The sequence below is a fragment of the Natator depressus genome, chromosome 10 (genome assembly GCF_965152275.1).
Source record: "Natator depressus isolate rNatDep1 chromosome 10, rNatDep2.hap1, whole genome shotgun sequence".
NCBI lineage: Eukaryota > Metazoa > Chordata > Testudines > Cheloniidae > Natator > Natator depressus.
The window spans coordinates 9223858-9248409 of record NC_134243.1 but is presented as its reverse complement, the minus strand read 5'-3'; the positions used below and the strand labels follow the sequence as shown (position 1 = coordinate 9248409).

General features: G+C 46.0%; 1 protein-coding gene across 3 annotated transcripts in view; it reads right to left on the bottom strand.

Moving 5' to 3' along the window:
* Nucleotides 1-1666: 1666 nt before the first annotated feature.
* Nucleotides 1667-24552, bottom strand: part of RNF216 (ring finger protein 216) — a 132481-nt gene continuing 109595 nt past the window's right edge. For all 3 annotated transcript variants that reach the window (XM_074965149.1, XM_074965147.1, XM_074965148.1), the window contains exons 14-17: nt 24007-24104; nt 20811-21033; nt 7338-7407; nt 1667-3883 (exon numbers count right to left, since the gene is read on the bottom strand). In XM_074965149.1, coding sequence (XP_074821250.1) covers nt 3564-3883; nt 7338-7407; nt 20811-21033; nt 24007-24104 — 711 coding nt within the window. In that variant the 3' untranslated portion in view covers nt 1667-3563. The remainder of the gene's footprint in view (nt 3884-7337; nt 7408-20810; nt 21034-24006; nt 24105-24552) is intronic.

The window sequence follows — 24552 nt, the reverse complement described above, 5'->3', positions numbered from 1 at the left end:
AAGTACTTTCTTTAGGATGTCAGCTGAAGCCAGTTCCTAAGCTGTTTCAGCTATGGTGCCCTCCCCTCCCACAATGAGATTCCAGATAAACTTATCAGACTGAGGAGGTCCATGAGATGAGCATTCTGCAAAGGCAGCAGCCCTTAGTCAGGAGAATGCTCCATGCTGCTTAGAGATGTAGTTGTTAGAAATACATGTCTGAAGCATCATACAGGAGACACCAACTGGGCTCTCCTGTACCCATGCGCATGCTGCTTTGTTTCTATTACTTTTTTTAAAAACAACCCTCCCAAGGGACTTGGCCCCTTTTTTCTTTACAATTTGTAAAACCAGTAACGGGGGTCAGGGCTTTTCTGCTCATGTCTCTCAGGATAAAACAAAGGGCCAGCTGACAAAGGTAAAATTCACTCCACCCTGGCACTCTTGGATGCCTGATTGAACTACTTCCTTAAGACCCAACATCATGCCTCTAGTCTCCCAGCTGAGCGAGGAAAACAAGACTCCTTCTGAAATACATTAGCCTTATTCCTTAATTGGCTAGACAGGTCACAGTATAGCATGCGGAGCACCGCCTCTGCAGCAAGAGCCGAGGTGGACTGGCAGCCTGGGACACTACTCCTCGATTCAATTAGACAAGACACAAAGCTAAGCTCCATCTCCAGTGCGGGCACTGACCAGCTAGAGGGACAGCAGAAGCTCCGCTCTGTGCCCGAGGGATGGCACGTTCCAGGCATGTTCTTGAAGCAGGGTATGAAGCAGTAGGACTCGCTCTGCATACACAGCTGCCGCCGTGCGGAGGGGAAGGCATATGGCGGAGCCCTTTCAACCGAACTACTGAGAAACTGCAAAAGTGGCTAGGAAGTGCGCACATCCAAGCTGCCCTCCATCCCCGTCTCAAACACACTGTGTCAACATGGCTGCCCATGGCGACTGAGGGGATCATTCAGTATAAGGTGCAGATTTAAACCTGAATAAAAACCAGCTGAGCAGCATTCAGTAAGCCACTACGTCCCCTAGACTATTTTTTAAATTAAAAAGTCTTAGCAGCAATGTCAACTAATAGTTAACGGTGTGGTGAACAACTCTACGTTGGCAACAGCACTCAACAACCTGAAACAAATAGTTAAGAGGGCATCTCTCAGCCTATACATAACATCTGGGAGTGGAGAAATTGTATCAGCTCCAAAAAGGATGAAAACATCCACTGTGCAAGGTCCTCCTGGAGACTATCCCCTACTGATAGCAATGTCCTCCTCACAGCCCAGCCAGGGATTGCTCGCTGCCATATTCCTTCTGAGAGTACACCCTGCCCATGACAGCCCAGCCAGCCACTCTCGTTTGCCCTCCTCCTGGTGCCTCCTGCAGCTGCCAGTCACAGACTTCCCAGCGCCCTGGTTCACTGCCTGCTCAATGCCCAAAGAGACGCTGCTTGCAGAGAGGGCAAATCGGACGGACTAGTGAGGCAAGGCAGACACCTGCAAAGAAATCTTGGGTGTTAACTTCCAGGGAGGGAAATCAAAAGAGGGGAGATTAATTCGATCTGGTTCCTAACAGCAACAACAACAAATATCAAACAGTTTGGGGGACAGCTGTGTGATGAAGAGGTTGGTAGTTTTTTTTTTTTTTTTTTTTTTTTTTTTAACTAGACAACCACAGTTGTGGAAGGATATTCTGATAGTTTCATCTTCCACTCTGTTCCTACCAGTCACTACAGCAAGGGTGCGGGGGGGAGGCTTGTGCTTGCAAAGCTGCAGCTCTAGCATAAAATGTACCCATTTGACACAGGCAGCTTCAAGCCTTCCACCCCATCCTTCTAGTCTACCTCATCCCTCACTTGGCTTATTCACATGCAGTCTGCAGCCAAACCACAATACTGCCCCAGAGTCAAACACGGCTCCCAGTTCAAGCCAGCCAGAGCCTGCTCCTCAACTCAGGTCACAGGTAAAGCAGGAGTGAGCCCGATTGCCTGAAGGAGTTTGCCACACTGCTTCTTAAAGGAAAACTGGTCCTCCTAAGCATCTCTTTTGCTAAGCTCAGCAGTATTACAGTTTGAAGTTTATTAAATGTGTCGAAAGGGGTATTTTGCTGCTTAGAGTACGTATGCCTAGACTAGAACCGGAGGTGTAATTTCCGGCTCGGTTAGACATACCCGCATCACCTCTGATTGCGGTGGCATGAGCAGCAGGATGGGCGAGCTGCTCTGAGACTCTAGATATGTGCTCGGGCAGCTCGCCCAGCCCGTTGCTCATGCTGCTGTGGCTACATTGCTATTTTTAGCACACTAGCATCATCAAGCTAGTGGAGGTACGTCTACACCAACTGGAAAGTACGCCTCCAGATCCAGAGCAGCGGTACCCTAACGATGACAGCACCTCTGATCAGTTTCCAGCCCCTTTTAAAGTGATTTAAACATGCACGGAAAGCCGTGGGCCCAGGTTTTCAGAGCTGGATGTGTGCACAGTGTATGTATACAGTTACCAGGCTTGCACGCACAACAGCACTAAATGTACACAATCGGTTACTGCACCGGGGGGCATGAAGTTTAGCCCCTATGCAACTCTGAATCCGGGCCTTCATGTTTATCTTCGGAACAATTTGTATGTTTCTACCAACTGTTACAACCAAGATTTTCATAAATGACTAGTGATTATGTGTGCCCAACTTGAGACACTGAAAAGGACCCTGTGTTCCAGGCAGTATTGGCCACTCATCCTTTGAAAAATCATGCCCCCTTTAGGGGGTCTCAGGTTAGGCACTCCAAATCAAGCATCACTTCTGAAAGTCGTGGCCTTACAATACTAAGCCAGGTTGCAAAGTGGTTTGTAGCCTCTTTCTTTGAGCTGCTGTGCTGTGGCATGAGTGGTACTTCGCAGCCAGATGGCTTCTGTATCCTAGCACTGGACTCTCACCATGACAGGCGCTTCCGGGCTAAGCAAAATGGTTGTAGATTTGCTTGTACAGACTCCTGTCTGTCAGGGCAATCGCAGGTTACAGTAAAAACCTGGGACTATTCTCCGAGGGGTAATCAGTCCTGATGCTCAGATTCACCCCTTCTCCCCAATATTATCCAAGCGTGAAGGAAGATGCAGCTGAATCTTATTACCAGCATCTGAATAATTTCAAGCTGCCCCACATCACCTTCCCTTCCAGCTAGCCTTTGCATTAAATAGAGGGGCACTGCTTTTGCAGACAGGAAGGTAAGTTTTTGGCACAAGGGGTGGGCCGAATGGCTACATCCCCACGTAGCGTCCCTTCCCTCTCAATGGTTGACTGAACAGCCTTTGTGAAACAGAAAGACCCTCAGAGTTCCCCTGGCCTGAACTATGCACCCTCTTACTGCTCCAAAGGGTGGGCAGCACGGTTAGAAGATTCAAGAGAACCAAATGTTGAACTATGAAGATTTAAACACCATAGAAGCCTTAAATACTGTGCATGGGGGGAGGGGAATCTAGATCTGTACCTCTTGCAGCAGGCTGAAATGATGGGGGACAGAGGGGAGGGTGGTGGTGGGGCCAGCGTGGCTTCTCCTTGCAGACTCCATTACGAGTGCTGTTTGAACTGGATCAGAACCGATGCCGAGGCTGCGGACCAAAGTGCATAGGCAAGTTGTGCTCCAGCTGAACATTGATCTGGGGGAAATCGTAGTTCACCCGCATGTTAGGCAGTGGGGGCACGTATGGGGCAGGGATGGGTCCGATGTTCAGGGGTATGTTGTTGTACAGTGGGCGGACAGGAGGCAGTGGGAAGGGTGGATGCACGAAGGGATAAGGGGGCATTCGGGGCTGATGGAGGTTCTGAGGGACCGGTCTTGGGATGACTTCAACTCTCTGGATTTTCTCCACAGGCTTTTCCACAGGAGGGCCGATCCTCTTGAAACTGCTTTCTGCAAAGAAATTAAAAACAGAACTTTAGGAACACCCTAGGCCGGAGCAGAAACTCCCTCCTCTGCTCACAGGGAGGTTCTTCAGTTCCAGCTGCAGGAGCGTGCGCTGTTCATGTACGGAGCAACTAGGAGCTCTAGCAAGAAGCAGGCATGGGGCGGACAGGTGCAGCTCTACCACTGCATTTGGATCCTCGGCTGCAGCACTTCTGTCCTTCTAGCACTGAGGTTATGGGCAGAGGCTTCCAGCTCTGTCAATTCTGATGGTAGCAGGGAGTAACCCCTGGCTCTAGAAAGAACGGTTACAGACCTACAGTAACTGTGATTCTCCAAGATTTAGTCAGCGTTGATCCCACGGTTGGCGCCCATGTGCCATGAGAGAATGGACATTTGAGTAGCAGTCTCTGTCAGGGCTCGGCATGCACCCTGGGCCTCTTCACCAGGGCATAAAGGGTGGAGTGGCCACAGCCCTAACTCAGTAGCACTGGCTTTGAACTGCAAGGGCTCAGAGGACTCTGAATAGCAGGGATGGAGGGTGCGATTTCCTGCAATATCTTAGGGAGATCTTACAGTATTAAGTTTATGTATCATTGTGGGCCAGGGATGGTATGCAATTCCATGGGGGAGGGTGAGCACAGCTCCTCCATGAGCTAGGACCAGTGGGGGGTGATTATGCAAATTCACTTAGGTTGTAACACCACCAGAGATATGCCACCACCTGGAGAGGTTCGCATATACTGGTTCAAATTGGATTCTCCAGAGACCAACAGAGAAAAGACTTCTTCATAAACCGCTTGAGTTTAAACTGACTCAGGGCCTGTTTTCTGATCCAGCAAAGGGGCAGGACCTTCTGTTTAAGGCGGCTTTCCAATCCTTCCTTCCCCACACTCCAACACATACTAATTATTATTAAGGGGTCGCCTTGAGCTGCTCAGGATTGTGGATTTGTCTCAAGAGGCTTTGTGTTGTCTATCCTTATCCGAGGACACCAAGCTCTGCCTGGAGTCTCTGCCTGCAAGTTCAAACCAAGTCCCTGTCGGTGCCGGACTTCAGTGTCAGAGGTGTTGGTGGCTGTTTGATGCTGTCGTCTGTTTTGGGTGCAGGAGGCAACTGTGTTGGTTCCTCTCTTGATGTCATCTTCTCTGCGCCAGTCTTGGGCATAGCCTGTCTGCTGCTAGTGGACAAGATCCTGCTAGCTAGAGGGTCTGCTAGCCAGATCCTGCTAGTGGACAAGTCTCTCCCGGGTCTGAAGAGACCTTCATGGATTGTTCCAGAAGCTGGAGTCTGAGCCATGCAGCTCACACACCCTCAGGGAAAGTGAAAGGCACAGGGAGCATCTGCTGGGTATGGTGACTCTAGACAGAAGGTATGCTCACCATGTCTATCTTTTAAAGGAATCCAGCAGTTTGCAAACTGTGGGTGGGGACCCCAAAGTGGGTCATGACCCCATTTTAATGGGATCACCAGGGATGGCGTTAGACTTGCTGGGGCCTGGATCGGAAGCCAGAAGTCTGAGCCCCACCACCCAGGGCTGAAGCTCTCAAACTTTGGCTTTGCCCCCCGGGGGGGGCGGGGCTCAGGCTTTTACCCCCCACCCCCTCTGCCTGGGGTGGAGGGGCTCAGTCTTCGGTCCCCCTTCCCAGGGTCATGTAGTAAATTTTTTTTTTTTTTTGGTCAGAAGTGGGTTGCAGTGAAATGAAGTTTGAGAAACCCTGGATTAGCCCATCATAGGATGGGCAGGACTTGAAGCCTACAATTTCGAGTTTGCCATGCTAAGGAGCCCTGTGGGAGATGTGTGGGTGTACAGAGGGTCTAGCCATCAATATGTAGTCCAGACACGTCGATAGGATTACAGTGGATGAAGATGATAATAAAAGTTCTGAATAGTTCAGGTTTAAAGAAAATTTAGTCAAAGCTACCAACTAGCAGGTCAGGCACTTGCCAGGCTCTGTCTCACTGCCAAGGGCTGTCAGAGGGAAATGGGAGAGGGGTAGTATCCACCCCGCCCTGTATGCCCTCATACGGGAGCAAGAGGAGGCACAAGGAATGCACATGTGCAGCCTTGTTGACACTGCTCCTCAAATTTCTGGTCTTGCACGCATGAGGCACATGCAACCCTAAAGTGGGATCGACAGACAGATACTCCGCGAAGAACACTGATTTTTAATTACATCCTTTGCTGGATGACAACAACTCTCAGAGAACTGCTCTGGTTTTCAGAGGTGCTGAGCGGCACTGGCATGTCTAGCAGAGCTTTGCAGGGAAGAGCATGGCACATCAGCATTACACTAGTTTTGAATCTGTAGCTGTCAGATACCTAAGGAGTTTTCTGCTCTTCCAGAATCCCCTCCCAGCTGCACTCAGAGAATATCTAAATACACGGGACTGTGGACTCCTCTCCCCTTCCAGACCACACCTATATGGGTAGAATCCCCCTTGGCTCCAGTGCAGGGAATCCCTCACCCCACAGAACTGTCCAGGCCCCGCTCTTTTAGGTTTGGACAATGAGGAGTACAAAGGGAGGCCCTAGTTGGGAGAGACTAGTTTTGTGGCTTTCCCTCAATTTGGTTCCTGATTCATCTTCATTTAGGTCTTCTGAACTTCCTCCACGGCTTCCTGTCTTTGTTTTCATTTAATTTCGAAGACCAGAATCTGTCACAATTCAGATCATTTAGTTAAAAGACAACAGATTTTTGGACCAAGAAGTCTGACTTTCCTCTCCCTCTTCCTCAGGGGGAGCTCTTGGTGCCGGGAGGAGCCTCCGTTTTCTCTCCCACACTGTCCAAGAACGGGTGAGTGGCATAGTCTCCTGCCCTGAGTAGCCCACAAGCTGGAGCAACAGTGAGGCACAGGAATTTTCAACCAGTGTCATTTAGGCCTTTTCTGACCACCCCCAGGGTTAACGGCTTCAGCTCTAGAAGACACCCCAGCAAAGATCCCTATGCCCTGTCTCTACTAGCATTCCCACCACTGTGCAAGGCTCTTCACCCTTGCACTGCCAGAGATGGCCTCTGGGGTCATATATTGTAGCCACCCCCCTTTTGGCTAAGGACCAGAAAACATTTCCTTTAGAACAACTGAAAACTCCTTAAGCTAAAGTGGTCACTTGAGAGACAAAGCACACCCTTCTGAGGCAATCCCAATATCTACAAGATAAGAGGACCAGAAAACAAACTAGTTCCTGCCTGGCAGATCAGAGCCATTACCTACTATGGACACAGCTAGGGCAGTTAGAAGTTTTTGTACAATATGAAACCAACAAACTTCTGTAGCAATACTCCAAATGAGATTTATTGGGGTGCTGTTATTACAAGGGAATTTGCAAAGAGCCTGGCCTTTGAAGATGCAACTAGGGACCAGAGACTCACCAGCAGCTTAGAAGCGCTTGCTCTCTCCTGGTGCCTCTAAAATCCACCCTGGATCCTCAGTTTTGTATGAGGGCAATTACATGACCTACCTCCATTTTTCTTCTTTTGCTCCTCTTCAGCCTCCTTCTGAATCTCCTGGATTATCTTCTCATCATCTTCCTAAATTACAAGGAAATAAACAAACGAACAGGTTAATAAACCAGTTACTGCTGCAAACAGATCTCTGCATTCTGACCAGGGCTAATGCAGTTTTGTGAGAGTGTTAAAAGTGAAACTGGCAGAGTGGTCCTCTTGCGACCACTCTACATTTTGTCAGAATAGCATCATCAACAATAGCAGTACTGCAGTACAGATTCTGTACAGAATCCAAGCCTGCTCCACGGAGAATAATTAAGAGCCATCTGATTGCTTTTCAGCTGGATCAGTGTTAAAATTCACTAGCTTGACAACCCAGAGTGCAGCAGTGAAACACTCGCTCCCGTCCGGAAGAGTTGTTGGAGTGCTATTAATCTTTTAAAATGGCAATAGTCTATTAAATATTTACACTACCTCAACAGCTCCAGAGTGGTGGGCCCAACAATTGGATTAACACAACTTAAATCCTGGCTCTAGTAGCTGAATGCTGCACTAATGAGTCATTTAGATCTTATCTTGGATTCTGAGGACATGAATTCTAGCGTGTTTTTTTTAAAGCCGTCTAGAAGTTACAGTAAGAATGTTCAGTTATATTATATAAAGGGATTTGCAGTATTGTTTTAACTGGGTTGGTTCCAGGATATTAGAGAGACAAGATGGTCTGAAGAAGAGCTCTGTGTAGCTCAGAAGCGTGTCTCTTTCACCAACAGAATTGGTCCAATAGGAGAGATTACCTCACCCATCTTATCTCTCTAATATAAAAGGGTTTGTGAGATCAAACTCGGGACTGAAAGATCCCTCCACATCCAGCAAGCATGTACACCCTGGGTCCTCCAATAACTTCTTCGCTTCTTTTTCCTCCTCTTCAGCCTCCTCCTGAATCACTTGCATTACCCTTCTGCACCTCCTGGATTTGCGATAGCCTTGTGAATCCTATACAGTTAGACAGTTGTGGTGGCTAATAGCTGGCATTTAGATAGATGGCCCTTTTCGTAAAATGATCAAAACACTTTACAAAGGTCTGTATGAGTGGCCCTCGAGGGAGGTGAAGTGATGGGGGCCGTAAGTACCCAGATAGATGAGAAAAGTGCCTAAGTGAGGGGAACTGATTCTGATACCCAGATGATCCCAATCAAGTTGATATCATTAAACTTAATACAAATCATTCTAATTTTAGTGTGAAAGCCAGGAATCATTTTGTTTGTTTCTTTTGATATCAACTATCCAGTTCTGCCTGCTCCATATCACTCTGATAATGGCTTTTCCATTACAGAACGGCAAGCAAGAACTGTCAAGGCAAATCAGATCATGTCATCAAAGGGCCAATGAGATGGCTTCCTATTTGTGCCTAACAAAAGAACATTTGGGATGTTTGATTGTAGAACCTACGTTTGTATTTATGGCAGTGAGTCTCTTAACCATTCTTTGCAATGTTACATTAAGGTTACTTTCTGCCAGCCATTGGAGGCTACCGAGATGAAACACTGACACCCTGTCATTGTTTGAGAAGAGCAGGAAATAAGCATTCTGACCAGCACCTTCTTCCTCAGCGCTAGTTTCTAAAACCTAAGGCGTGGGAACTATTGCAGGACACAGAATATCTGCATTAGTCAGAAGCACTTGGGGGTCATTTGTGTAAGAAATAAAAGTTATGTTCTCTTCAACTGTTGGAGAGTGCAGTTGGATATATGGGGAATTTAAACTGTACATGGCTCACAATATGCATGGCTCTAGTTAATTCTATCCATCTTATTTCCATTACTGCAAAACCCATACATTTCTTCTTGCAATTTTTTAATGTGGAAAATATCTTGTATTTTGGAAAGTGCTCTGGGACACTCCTGTGAAAGATGTTATGAGTGTGCACATATAAAAGTGATTGTAAGTTCTGCCAGATTCCTGATTCAGAGCTAGTCCTCCAGTACATGTCTAGCAGCATTGGTGGCTAAGCTTTTTCAGGGTGTGTTCATGGGGGGGAGGGAAGATATCCTAATTGTCTCTGGGAATCTTTATCCTAATCGGCTTGATGGCTTTCTTCAGGATCCCTTCCCTGTCTTTGATTATTCTTCTGAGTCAGTGGTTAAATTTAAGTCTTTCCGAAACACTTTTTCATGGATTGTTAAGGACAGTCTACATATTGCCGTGAAAGTGCTGAAGTACATCTATTTTATGGAATAAGCGTACCATAAATCATGCACAAGCTTTTAATTACCCTCTGAGTCCAAACTACAGATTCCAGATTGCTATTTTCCCTGACTGGGAGAGTCACAGAACACAGCATATAGTTAGGAAGAGGCAAACGGAGTTCAGAGGCATATCCAGTGTTGAGTTTTTATCTTCATCTCTGGCCTAGAATTCTCAAGCTATCAGTATTTTCCATTTTCAGCTGGTTTAAAATACTATTGAAATAGCAGTTTCACACCCCCCCCCCCCGTATTTCCACTTCTTGGACCAGCTGCATCTGAAAATCTGTATATAAGGAACAGGTCACTACTTCTGCTAACCTTACCCTGCCCTCCTCCTCCACAAAAAGGGTATAGCCTGCAGCTTGTTTTATCCTAAGCAATATCCCCACCCCTAACAACATGCAATTGCTAGGCCCTAGCCAGGAGCCATTCTTCTGCATACCAGCTCTCTCGTAAGAGTTTGGGGATAAAGCCATGGAGTGCTCCCCCTGGAATAGCTTGCTCCTGCCATGTACGTCGGGGGTTCTCAACCTTTTCCTCTCTGAAGCCCCCCTCGACATGCTATAAAAACTCCAGGGCCCAGCAGGTTGGGGGGGGGCCACCTTGGGCACAGGCATAGTTTGACTTCCATTGCGGTGGTGGGGGCAGGCAGGGGCCAGTGGGGCTCAAGCCACCTCCGCATGGTTGGGTCCAGGGAGGGAACACTACCTCCACCCCTGACTCACCTCAGCAGGCCACCCAGCCAGTCTGAGTTTGGAGGGGGGGGGCAGGGGGCAACCAAAAATTATAACTCAAAGGTGGGGGGCTTAGCTCAAAAAGTTTGAAACCAGCTTAGGGTGCAGGGAGGGGATAGCTAGGGGCTGTGTGCAGGCAGGAGGGGTAGCTCAAGGTGTAGGGAAGGGGTAACTGGGGCTGTATGCACACAGGGGGTGGCTGTGGGCTGAGGGGGGGTTGGCGAGGGGCTGTGTGCAGGCAGGGGGTAGCTCAGAGTGCAGGGAGGGGGTGGCGAGGGGCTGTGTGCAGGCAGGGGGTAGCTCAGGGTGCAGGGAGGGGGTGGCGAGGGGCTGTGTGAGCAGGAGCAAAGGGGGCTGGGAGCTGAAGGAGCAGCCGGGGCACCAGCAGGAGAGGAGGGAACACTGCTGCTGCCTGCTCCATGGCACCAGCCAGAGCACCAGTTGCCCCGCACTGCCCGGCTCTGGCTTCCTACCTCTGACCTGGCTGGGGAGAGGAGATGGGGCTGCCCCAGGGCCTGCCATGTTCTTGTGCTGCAGTTTGGGGCGGGGGGGAGGAGGGGGAGAGGAGAAAAGGGCGCCAATGCCCTCCATGTCCCCAACTCTTCCCATGGACTCAGGGTTTCTGCCTCACAGGGGGCGCCGGGGATCGGGGCTTCAGCCCCACACCTCCCAGCTTCAGGTGGGTGCCGGGGATCTCTGGGTTTCAGCCATGGGGCCCTGTGGCCCTCTTGAAAGGGCTCACAGACCCCTGGTTGAGAACTGCCGATGTACATGATGCGGTTTTACCACCACTCAGCAAGGAAAGATTCATCTTTAGGAGATTCCTACCTCCTGAGCAAAGAGAATGCTTTTTGTGTCACTCAGTGACAATCCCAAAGCCCTGCTGACTTGTATAATTTCTGTGTACATTGTGGATTCTGCAGACACACTTGTCACAGTAGCTCAATTCCATGGATGACGTCTGAAGCGGATACATCAACAGATACATAATCTCGCACACAATCCCCAGGGTCCCACAGCAGCTCTCTCTACAACCCACTTCCTCAGGAGCCAGAGAGAAAAGGTAGGCCTTACAGCACACCCTGGAGACTGAAACTCTAACTGTTACAGACCAGGGGGAAGAAGTGAGTTCCAGAGGCTTGAGGCCCTAATGAAGACCACTCTGCCAGCCACACCCTCTCTTATATTGAGGGGGCCTCTGTTCAGATGCCTCAGCTGACCACAACTGTGGCAACATAGCACAGGGAAAGATGGAATCTCTTAGGTAGGTAGGCCCCAGCCCACCTAGGGTTTTATAGATCAAAAGTAACATCTGAAGATCAATACAGAAACCCAAAGGCAGGCAAGTGCAGGTCCTAGAGCACAGGTTTAATATGCTCCCAGAGAACGACACTGCTTAACAAGTTAGCCGCTGAATTCTATGCGGTCAGGCAGCAATGAAGCAGTCAACTTTTCCGTTGTGAAATCCAATTTTCAGGAATATTTATAATTAATTCCACATTTTGTGCGCTGCAAAGCCACAGCCTAGAACCATTTTCCACCCACCTTCTAGAAGAGTGATGTCTACTAATGTAAGCGTACAAAAAAAAAAAAGCCAATAAAACACACTTTCCCACTTAAAATCAAACCCTGCGTTAAAACTTTGGCAAGTGCTTAATAGGGTTTAATTGCTATCAGTATTTAAGAAAAATGCATACCAGCTGGAACACTGAGGCACAAAACCTGATGCAGTGTGTGAGCAATAAGAGAGACTTTAGGACATTCTTGTGGAGGAAAAGTTAACACCAAAAGCGCCGACTGTTATATGTGCACAGTTACAGGTCAGAATTAAAATCTGACAAAACAATTCTTACTCCAGAGATCTTAGTGCTGTAAATGACCACCACTTATAATAGGAATGCTCTCACATGTTACTGCTATGCCCCTAAAGCAGAAGCTATTCCATGATCCCCTGATAATCAAAAGAATAAAGATTATAACAACTTAAACTCATCTGTAGGCAAAGCTATTCCCCCCACCCCAACTCCTACCTCCCAAAAAAACCCAGGAACAGTTTTCACTGGTGCTTCACCTGCAGCTGTTCTTTGCTCTGAAAAGACTTCCGGTGCAGCTTCAGGTGTGATGTTCCAGCGTGGTTTACTGATTCCCTTCTGCAGTGGAGATACTTCCTTTGGGCATTTATTGACCAAAGATCTATTGTTGTTACTGGGACAGCAGGCATTCAGTAGATTTCCCCCCTTTTCCCATTCGTAGATTATACACAGATTAATCAGTCCTCTTTAGTTCTTAAAAGGAGTGATATAAATACTAGTAAGTTACGCAGCACAACACGGGGTTGGAAATTTAGCCATTCTGCTTGTACTTGAACTTCAGCACTTCACGGAAACAGCAAACATAAGCTACACTGACTGGCACTCAGAACGAGTATCGATAGAAGCCGTGCATGAAGCAGTAACAATTCAGGTCCCAATACTGGTCTATTAAAAAAGGCGGCCACATGAAAGATGTATGGCACTAAACTTGCCATAGGAGGTTACAATCCTGGATGAGCTTCCCTTTGTGCTCACCAGGCTGCTGTGATAGATCCAAACCTTGGATCCCCCATAAAGCAGCAGCACTGTCTCTAGGCCTCTAAGCACACTCTCGGGGTGCAGAACCTCTATCTAGCACTCCTTCCTGGGAAATTGGACTCCACAGTCCAATTGCCTAGGCCCTGAATGGCTGGTCATCCCAAACCTCTCCAGTAGCAACAGCATGCTCCCCAGGGCTAGACCCTCCGAATTACTATTTCATCCTTCAGAGACTATGTGACAGTTAAAGAAATGCATGCAGAGACTTTGCAAAGAAATTTCTCAATCAAACACTCTTTACATAGACTAAGCACATGAGATACATACATCTATGGAAGAATAAAAAATATGCATTGCAATCTCTCCCTTCAGTGTCCTCACTGCTCAGAAAGCCCTTTGCGCGTTCATCAGTCCTTTCCGGGTTCCAGGACCTTACCCCCCACTCAGTCTTGCCTTCTTGTTCCTGTAATTGAGAGCATCTCCCTTTTATAAAAGTTCCAGTCCCTCCTTTGTCACGTGACACCCCTCTCCAAGGAGCTTCAAATCCACTATCAGGTGATTTGTTGCTTTGTTATAGCCCACTTGAAGTCCACACTGGGAAAACTGGTGCCCCTTGGCTGCAGCCAACTGACTGTTTTAAGGTGCTTCCATTTGAATGGAAGACCATCCATTGAATGTAATGACTCCTGATTGGTCTCCTAGTGGACAGAGAGAGACCCTGATAACATCTACTGGATAACCCAGTCCAACATGGAGGTTAAAAAAGGCAGGCACGGTGCATTTTAGAATCAAAATGATGCTCATAAAACAAAATGGAGTTTGCAGAATGATGGAGACATATCCAGACATACACTAAATCTGTCACACAGGGCTTCTGTGAGGAGTAGGCAGTTTCTGAGCATCATTTTGCAGACATGATCAAACAATTTTCCACATTACATTATGTGGAACTCACTGCAACAATAATTGAGAGCAACAGTTTGCGGCATGAAAACAGTACTGGACATCTGCATGGATAACAAGAGCATCCAGAGTTCTAACTGGAAGGATTAAAAGAATGAGAGTTCCAGAAAGGATATAAACTCCCCTGCTTCTGGGCATAAATCAACCTCTAACTGAAGGGAATTAATAAGAGAAATTCCTTCTGGGCAAGTCATTCCATAACTGCTTACTGCAGCATTTCTTGCATCTTCTTCTACAGCATCTGGTACTGGCCATTGTTTGAGACAGGATACTGAACTATAAGAACCGCTAATCTGATCTGGCAATTTTTGTGAGCCTATAATGGCTAGTGTTAAGTAGGTGAAGCCAAAAGATGAACCCGATGTTTCCAGACACGATAAAAACTATTTACAATCACGGACAAGGCACCCTCCCTTTCCCCAAAAAAGTAACCAGAGGGTTAAGATTATGCACCCTTACTGTATTGGCAGAGTTTACCAGACTAGTAGGCAAGACCAGGAAAGAGGTTAGGAAGGACTAATCCTTGGGTGCCAACAAAACCATGTTACACGATGTGCCTCCAAGTAAAGCAGCAAGCACAATCTATAGTGTTTATCAGTGTTATGCATCCCAACAGATTTAATGAGAAAAAAAAAAAAAAAGAATCATCAGCCAATAATTCCAGTCGGTCTGTTCACCGGCTGCACAAATTCAAGCTAATCACACCAAATTGGTACCGGTCCCCTCTGGCTTGTTAACAGTAGGAAATCTGTGGTTCTCTTAGCCTCCTCTACAGCACCAAGCAGGGTTCACACATTAAGATCACATAGGCACAGGATCCATTTCTGTGATGATGGTAGCACGGGGGGCGTGGGGGTGGGGGTGGGGGGGCGCGACTTTGCTTATCTTGGTCCTTATATACAAGTCTCTTATATATGAAGTATAAGGAGGTGCCAAGCGAAAAGCAATTAGGCCCTGCAGGGATTCATTTACATCAATGACCGCAGACACCACATCACAAAGTTGCCCAAGACCTATTAAAATATTCTGCATTTTAAATGGCAACACAAGACTAAGGGCTTGTTTACACTGGCACTTTATCCTGCTGCAATTTTCTCGCTCAGGGGTGTGAAAAAAACACCCCCACGAGCGCTGCAAGTTTCAGCGCTGTAAAGTGCCAGTGTAGACAGTGCACCAGCGCAGGGAGCCGCACTTCTCGTGGAGGTGGGTTTTTTTAAGAGCGCTGGGAGAGCTCTTTCCCAGCGCTCTGCCACGACTACACAAGCCACATTAAAGTGCTTTAACATTGCCAGTATAGACTAGCCCTTAGATCTGGCCCCGATTCCAGTACGGGGGTATGCAAACAGTGTCTCACCAAGTTCTACCAGTCAAATGAAAGACGTGACACAGAGTAGAACCAAGAAGAGTGCTGGACTGTCAGCTGACCGGTTTTCTACTTTGAGGGGTTCCAAAAACAAGGGAAGGCTCTGGTTACATCTTAGAGAAAGACCGCTCTTCCTTTCAGCTGCTTCCCCTTTGAGTTCAGAGGAATGCACAAAGCATTACGCCAAGCACGGAGGAAAAGGATGGCTCTGACTTAGCGCTCGTGGCAGATTCGTGGAGAGATTAAATAAAGAGCTGGGTTCAGTTGCTAGGGAAAGCACCTCTTCATTGCAACAAATGGAAAGCAAATTCTGACAATGCTTTTAAGGAGGCGCATCTACTGCCTCAGCAGCACTGTGCATGCACACAGTGAAGCCAAAAACACCAGGGAAGAGAAACCGCAGTGTCAAAGGAGAAAGGAAAGATTCACAAGTCACAGACAGAGGCTAAATCCCAACCGCAGCTCCCAAAATAGAATCTATTTTATGCTATCAATGAAGCTTTTCAAAATACTGTTTTATCTACAGGGTTTTTTGTACCATCTTTAATTACCGAACGTCACTGAAAAATGTCTGCCAGCCTCATGCGAAAGGAGAAAGGACAGACCCACTAATTGTTTCTGGGTTGAGTTTTTTTGCTTTAGAAAAATAACTCTGAATGGGTTTATCCATCAGGGCCTCCCTTTCTGGGTTTTTTAATGCTCTCTTTTTTCCATGTATGTGTGGCCACAGCCGTTATTAATAAACTTGAAATGATTTCATGAAAGAGACTGCCAAAGGATTAAAGGTTTTGTTTCAAATCATTCCCAGATCAGCTGTGGAGAGCCTGAGGAGCACCAGACGCAGACTATTTCTTGTGTGTTCCTTCATGCAACAGGAAAGGGGGATAAAGGCAGCTCTGTGTCATAAATGGGATAGGGTAGACACAGTACTGTAGGAAGAGGGGGGTGCTGCTAGAGAACACATTGGCATAAGAACATAACAGCAATAGTGTGTCAGATCCATGGTCCATCTAGCCCAGTATGCAGTCTTCGGACAGTGACCACTGCCAGATGCTTCAGAAGGAGTGAACAGAACAAGGCACTTTATCAAGTGATCCACCCCGTCATCCAGTCCCAGCTTCTAGCAGTCAGGTGTTTAGGGATACCCAGAACATGGGGATGTGTCTCTGACCATCTTGACTAATAGTCATGGATGGACCTATCCTCCATGAACTTATCCAATTCTTTTTTGAACCCAGTTATACTTTTAGCCTTCCTAACATCCCCTTGCAACAAGTTCCACAGGTGGACAGTGCATCGTGAGACACCCTTCAAGAATTTTAATAGATTGGAGAGGCATGATTTCCTTTTACAGAAGCCGTGTTGACCCTTCCCCAACATACCATGTTCATCTATGTGTCTGATAATTCTGTTCTTTACTACAGTTTCAACCAATTTGCCAGGCACTGAAGTCAGATTTACCAGTCTGTAATTGCCAGGATCACCTCTACAGCCTTTTTGAAAAAACTGGCATCACATTAGCTATCCACCAGTCATCTGGTACAGAGGCTGATTTAAGCAACAGGTTACATACCACAGTTAGTAGTTCTGGAATTTCATATTTGAGTTTCTTCAGACCTCTTGGGTGAATACCATCTGGTCCTGGTGACTTACTACTGTTTGGTTTATCAATTTGTTCCAAAACCTCCATCAGTTCCTCAGATTTGTCACAAAGAGATGCAGAGTTATTAAAATAACAACCATTCAGTTTTAAGGGGCCTGAGTGGATTATATGTAATAACCACAGTATTATGACTAAGGCATTTTAGAGTTTGTGGTCCCACATTAGACTAAACTGGTTTCTAGAGTGAGTCCTCATGCCCACCCCCACGAGCAGAGTTAAAGTTGTTTGAGTGCCTTAATTGTACATTTCTTACCTTAACATGTCTGGAGTTCTTTTATGTATAAGCTTAACTCTGAATTTCCTCTGTTTATAATGCTTGATTTTGGGATAATTGTAACATCTGTGGAATGATTTTTGCCTTAAGTTACTCAAGCACACTCTCAAATTTAACTTCAGCTTAACTTAGTTTGTTTGAGAATTTCCTAAGTATTTTACAATGTCATAAACCCTAAACAAGAAACTCAACATGAAGGCTACCATGCAATATTTCCAATAATTTGAAGACAGGTAATATTAAACAAATATTTTTAAATTTTTAAACTTCTAAGGGCAGATTCACTGGTTCACCAAAACAGTCAAACTGCCTGAGTCATTAGGGTTTACAGCTGTGTCGCATCACCAGTTCAGCACAGACCAGCTGAGCATACTGGTAAAATCTAGCCCTTAATTTGCAACTGATTTATGGGCTTAGAGGGTGGCCTTAGTGAGACCAGCAATGTGTGACGGGGGACAGGGAACTAGAGTCCCAAAGTCTCTATGCTTTAAAGGACTCCCCCAGCAGCACTGCCTAAGTGTGCAATGGAATCGGGGCTGCAGGGTCATGGAAAGCCTTTCAAGCTAGCATGTGGCCACAGAACACCTGAAGTGACAGCTGGGCCAAGCAGTCTACCAATGAGAGCTGTCAGCATCTGAGTCCAGTCTCCCTCATATCCTTAACTCATGACAACCAACAGAATTGTTGAATGCAAATTAGCTGCAGAGGTGATAATTGGTTAAATTATCCCATATGTCACAATGGCCCCACTTAGTAGTTGCCTGAGCTTGTCTGTAGCTTATATAACCATAACCATTAGATACAATCACTAATAACTTAGCTTAGTTACAACTTAATCTTTTAAAATATTGTCTACGGACCAGATTTAAATTAGTTGTATTATATAGAAAGATTTAAGTGCCTGCATTATTCTGGTAAGATCATTTGGGACAAAGAATGAAAATGCTAAATGTTTTAAAGGACTCAGTTTTTAATTAATTTTTAACAAACTGATTAACAGATTCATTTGTATAGTCTCAGAAGACTCATTCTAGACTCAGAGTGAGCGTTCAAAGTTTGGGGAAGGATACATGGTATTTTTCATGCAAAACAGAGGTTACATGCCTGGCTCTAAGGGCAAAACAGAAATTGGTCTTAACTATAGGGTCCCTACCAACGCTTCCATAATGGATTCTTCACCAAGGCTATCCATCATCCCAAAATGTAACAGCAAGTTAAAATGCATATTCATGAAATAAAAATGAGCAAGGTGGACTCCTGAACCATAGCTACCATTTCTTGCTCTGTTAATAAGACAACCAGAATGTGGTAACTCTGTTTCCCCAACCTAAGTAGTGGGGGGAAGGGAGATGCTGAACTAGTCCAGGGTGTACATTTAGAGACAAAAAAACAGCAGTGAAGGTGGAGAAAGCAGCTTGCTTCTAGATCTGCCCTGCCTCTAATAAAAGCCACACTTGAATGCACACGTCCATTTCACGATTGCAGCACTCCATAATACTGACAGCTAGGCAGGAGCTGCTCGCATGTACAGGGCTACAGATTCAGGAAGCAGCTGAGTGGCTCAAGCATTTCTTCTCTGTAGCTTTAGCACGAAGTTTGCTAACAAGGGCACATGAACCAGTCCTACAGATCCAATCATGGACACCCCAACTCCATACCAAGCAGCATGGAGCCTTCTGTTGATTAAGGAATAAAGAGGGTTAGGAAGGAAAGAAAAAAATAAAAAGGATTACACAGAAAAGGGGTGAAAGGGACACACAAATGACAATGGTGCCCAGACATGGAGCAAGGGGGCACAGTGCTGAGCAGGGTACCAATTCACTGAAATGATGTCTCCACCAAGACAGAGGATAGAAGCCGGATAGGGTTCCTGATGTTCTTCTGCCTCTCTCGATTTCCTCTTATGAGATACACAACTCAGTTTGCATCTTGCATTTCTTGACCTTGGGTTACTTTCTCTGTATTGTTCTTTCCCCTCCACCAAACTCCCCATGCTAGAACAGAGCTGGGGCATGGCTGAATTAGCTGCCCTAAACCCTTTCACATATTCTCTTTGAAACTTTTTTTTTTTAAAAAAGAGTTAATACACCAAAGATCCATTTACAATTTCAGCTTAAAAGCCTACACTGTCCCACGTGTTTCATGGCACCCTTGTACACACAGAACAGAGAACTCAGCCAGCTTCAACTCCTCGGCTAGCCAACGCTTTGTCATCCAAAGAAGTTGGCAGTGCCGCCTCCCAGCTGAGAGTGGGAAATTTTGCTTTGCCACATTGGTTAATTAACCAGCGGAAGAGGGCTGGATGACAGTATAGTCTTTGTTTTATTTTAAGTACAGTATGAGCTTTTTGAATGCCCTCGTGTTCTCCCCAACTCTGCAGAGATGTCATTGCTGAATACAATCAGCAGCCTTGTTGGAACGAGGAAGCGCTACTGTTCCTGACTTGCGGAATCAGGTCCCTCTGGGGAACGGAACAGTGGAATTAGACTGTTTGGACACCGAAGGAACGGGCATCAGAAATACTTTGGCTGTGGCATGGGGAAAAGGTGTAGTTAGCTCACGGTCTGGCTTTGTTCTGGGCAACAACTATTCAGTGCTGGGAGAAATTAGGGAAAAGGCAACTCTTGGGAGGGATGGGGGTTTAAACCAGCGATTGAACCTAGCTGGGTTCAGAATTCTTTAGAAACTCTTGAGAGCCTGCAGGGCGAGGGGAGGGACTGTGGGGATGCCAGTCTGGTGTTCACCTAAAGGATGGCAGCAACTCAGGGCAGTTCACAGAGTAAGGAAGTCAAAGAGGTGCATGCATTCCCTGCGTAAAGATGAACCAGTGAAGCTCTGGTAATCCACTGTGCACCTAGTGTGGCTACTCCTTCAAGGGTGAAGAGTCTGAACCAGTCAAGCTCAAGCAAGTACTGGGGAAAACCAGCTTGCAGCTTTGCTGTTTGAAGGCTGCTTCCTGGTAGCAGGAAGCTCTCAACTCCCTTCTTCTGCCCCCATCCCATTTTCTGGCTTTGTACAACTGAAAATCTTCAGGAACATGACTTCCCTGATTATTATACCTATTACAGCCTTCTCCACACGTTAAAGCTACGCTTCAGTCCTTCTCAGTCTAAGCACTGCCAAAAGCAGCAAGAGTGGACATAACTGATACATTATACCAGTAACTTTGTACCTTTGACTTTCAGGCACTTTACAAACAAACATTCATTCATCCATCCCCACCCAGAGTCACAATACCCACATCTGATTGGTAATCAGGCACACAGAGCAAACGATTTCCCCAAAAGTCAAACAAACAATGAGTCGGACACAGAACTGGGAATAAATCCCTGGAATCCAAACTCCCATCCTCTGCTCTAACTACTACATATACTTCTCACTCCTTCTTGCTGCATGCCTGTCCCGCTACCCAGATGCCATGATCATTGTTCTTAGCATTCCCGACTGGAGAACCATCTTTACAAGAAGTCTTTCAGTTTTTTCTTTGTTAAAGGGAGTGCTGGGGTCCTTTACCAGAGCAATTTGGCTGGCCCTGATGAAAGGAAACTGTTGTGCTGTCTTAAACCTGCACCTATGCTGATCTGTAAACAGAGCTCATACAGTGGAGAGCTCCTAACACAAGGTATTAACACTCAACAGTGATTGCAATATTCCATGATTTATTAATCACTTACCGTGGGGTCAGTCCAGAGAGAGCATTTTGCACAATCCTGGCAAGGGGCCCCTGGTGATCGAGGGTGTTGGCAGAAGTGGTCATACCCATTAATGGAGGCTCGGCAGAGGTAGCACATTTGGGCACCACAACGACAGGACATGCGGTTGCAACCCTCAGATTTAATTAGGCCAGTCCCACACTTATGGCATTTTCTAATTCGGGCTGCAGTCATTTTTTCTTCTCTGCAACATAAGAGGAGTAAAAGGGAAAAAAGTCGGAATTGCTATGTTTGCTTTGCCTATTCTCAGCGTGAGTAACGAGAACCCATCTCTCCTAATAGCACTTTCCCTAATTTCCCCCTCACTTCTTAGACAGTCCTGTTTCTCCCTACTTCGTCTCCAAAGCCTTGTGTTGTTCCAAGGAGGTCTGGGCTGAACTCCATTTGGAGTCGACCCTTGATGAGTAGAAAACAAATTGAGTGAAAGGAAGTTAATCACTGGTCACATTCTACAGACTTAAATCTGGTTTCCATGTGAGCCAAAATGCAGCAGGGCTAAGCTCTGGCTTGGAAAGAATTTCAAACCAAAGTCAAAGGGCACATGGATTCTTGACTTGGCTGCACAGAAATATAGTCAAGGAGATAAAGGTGCAGGGAAAGCAAACTGTGTAATGTCATTCACGAACTACAGCTCTTATGTCTGGCTGTTGCTTTGGTTACCAAGTTGCCATGAACATATTTTTCAATTTTTAGTTGGCTAGGCATGAGATTTTTGGACATTACTTTTTTTTATTCACCAGAAATTAAAGAAAAATCAAGTCTTTCCTATGGAAAATGGGCATTTTATCCCTCAAGTCTCCCCCCATTCCCACACAGACTCTCTAGATGTTACTGTTCAAAGATATGCACATAGGCTTTATTATAGCACGGAATACAAGCTGGAATCCAGAACATTATCTGGAAGTGTTTAGTTCTAACAATGGCACTGCACAACCTATCCCTCTGGGAGATGGCTTGCGGACAATGGACATAATTCTAGGATTATAATTCTTGGGGTATAATCCACTGGAAAGGCTCCATTAACTATATTATCTTGGTGTGGGACTTGGAAGGAAAAGTCTTGGCAATTAGTTCCTGTCACCACGAGGGCTGAGAAATCTATTTCTGATGATAAGATCCATCTTACTGAGCTTTAGGCCAGGCTAAATCCTTGAATTTGCCACCTAGGAGAGAGAGAGACTAGCAAAGTCCAAACCAATAGGTTGGAGACTGAAGAAACTGTCGCAGTAGCCCAGTGGAGGTGCTGCACTGAAATTGAAAGAGATGGATTCCTTTGCCTCTGCTGGCTAGGCTGTGTATGGAACACATTTCCATGGGGCGAGTGGGCGTGTGTGTCTCAATCTAGTTATCCTAGTGGACTTGTGATGTGGACACAAGTTCAGCACACAATCAGCCTGATCAAAGCAGTCTGGAACTCATCAGCAGAGGCTATGTTGTACTGAGGTGCGCTCACAGAGCAGTGTGGAGACAGACTTCACAGCAACAGCCCATAATATACCTTGCTCTCGCCAGCATCATTAATTCCTCACAATTCAATGAACATCAACTTCAGACCTAGCGTAAATTTTATAGTTTAGTGGCTAATGAACTAGTATCCACAACCTCTCTGAATTTCATCCAGATACTTGGATCCGTATTAGGAAGAAACAGAAAAAGCAGTCCATGGAACTGAATCTCCTCTGATTGCTGCTCCTCCCTCGTCCTCTTAACAGGATGCTGTTTGTACATTTTTGGAAACGCCGAACAAGGCAGGAAGCTAGGCCTGAACTCCAGCTGTGCTTCCTTTTCCTTATATTCAATAGGAAGCTTTATTGTCTTCACACGTGAAATCTCATCTGGACAACTACCGAAGGCAAAACTCTGTTAAAGGATTTAAAGCTATGTTTTCCCTTCTTATTTGGGACATGACAATCACAATACTCCTACTTCCCCTTTTCTACTGGGAAAGGAGTGGCAGAAAGATACTGAATGATGTCCATGAAAGTTAATATTTTGCTGAAAATTTATGTACCAAGGGATGAATGGAGAGGCTTCACTTGGACTCTCAATGCTAAAACCTCCACAGATCGATTCTAGTATTGAAACTCAATTTCTGCCTGCCCCAAGCACAGTAAATACCAGATCGGAGATGACACAATACAATATTACTAGAGACTGGGATACACCCAAGAGAACACACACCAAATTAACAGCAGCAGACTATTTTATCTCCAGTATGCCAGACCAGCAGTTTGGTATAGCAACCCCCACTTCCTTTCTACAATGAGCATCACAGGATTGGAAGGGCCCTCAAGAGGTCATCTAGTCCAGTCCTCTGCACTCAAGGCAGGAGTAAGTATTATCTAGACCATCCCTGACAGGTGTTTGTCTAACCTGCTCCTGAAAAATCTCCAATGACAGAGATGCCAGAATATTTTGGCTGTTGCTACTGTATGGAGAAAGATCAGACTCCAAAAGAGATTTTATGAAACTCCTTACATTTCAGCATCTGCGTTTCAAATGAAGATCTGAAAAAATCTTCACAGAATAATCCCTAGCTTGTAACAGCATGTAAAATAGGGGCATATGTAAACGTATGTCCACATCTCCGTTTATGCAGAAGAGGAGGCCAGAGGTGAGAGAGTTTTGTGTGACACCTGGGCAAACAGCACTGCATTATCAGTTTAGCTTAGCACTGAACATTAATGAGTGACCTGGTGACAAACTAAGGATTATTCAGTGTCTCTGTGCACCCCTCCTCTGTGTGTATGACATAACATAACCAGCCAGATGCAGTATTAAGGTTTCATTTCCTCTGAATGAACAGGTACTAACTGCTGCAAGATGCCAGATTAAATGAATCAACAGTGTTCTGGTATAGAAACTCCCATCATCTTGATTTACCTCGTGGACTACATTGCTGAAAATCATTCATGGATATTCTATCACGGAAGCCGGGTACCTGTTCATTTTTCATGTCCCCAGAACCCTCTCAGTGGAATGTAATTATACCCACACAAAGTCAAGGGCCTTATTAATACACAAACAAGGGCTCTCTTTATGTATTCCTACACACAATACTTATTACTGAATTTAGCGACACAGATGGTTTCTTGCCTAACCCACATTAGAAATTGGAATAAGTTTCCAGTTTTTCCAGAGTCAGGAAGTTACTTACATAGACGTTCTATATTTTATGTCATCCTTCTCAGCCAGCTGTTCACAGGTTAGATTCATGTGCTCCTTCCATAGCCCCTGGCACTTCCTGCAGGTTTCCTGAGGAGAACAACATGTGTTAATGGGAAGAGACAACCCCAGACACGTCATCGAATAGCAAAGCTACAACTTGTGAGGTGTTCCCCAAACTGCGTAGATTTGCGCTGAAATATCAGGCCTACAACATACAGCATGCTTATGCTCAAATATATTTGTTAGTCTCTAAGGTGCCACAAATACTCCTTTTCTTTTTGAACATAGAGTAGAGGTTCACCAGCAGCAGCTGAGTTTGGCAAACCATCAGCACTCAGCTAGAGACCCCAATGATGGGCACGTGCAACAGGAATTTGGAAGATTTCTGCTGTTACAATAATCGCTTAACAATGGGCTCTAGGTATGAAGCCGTCACCACTAGCTATGTAAGACGTGGCCAGGAACTCCTAGCTGAACAAGTTTTGGGGTGAGTGGCCACCTGCCATTTTTAACAGGTGAAGCCGAGGAGAAGTTT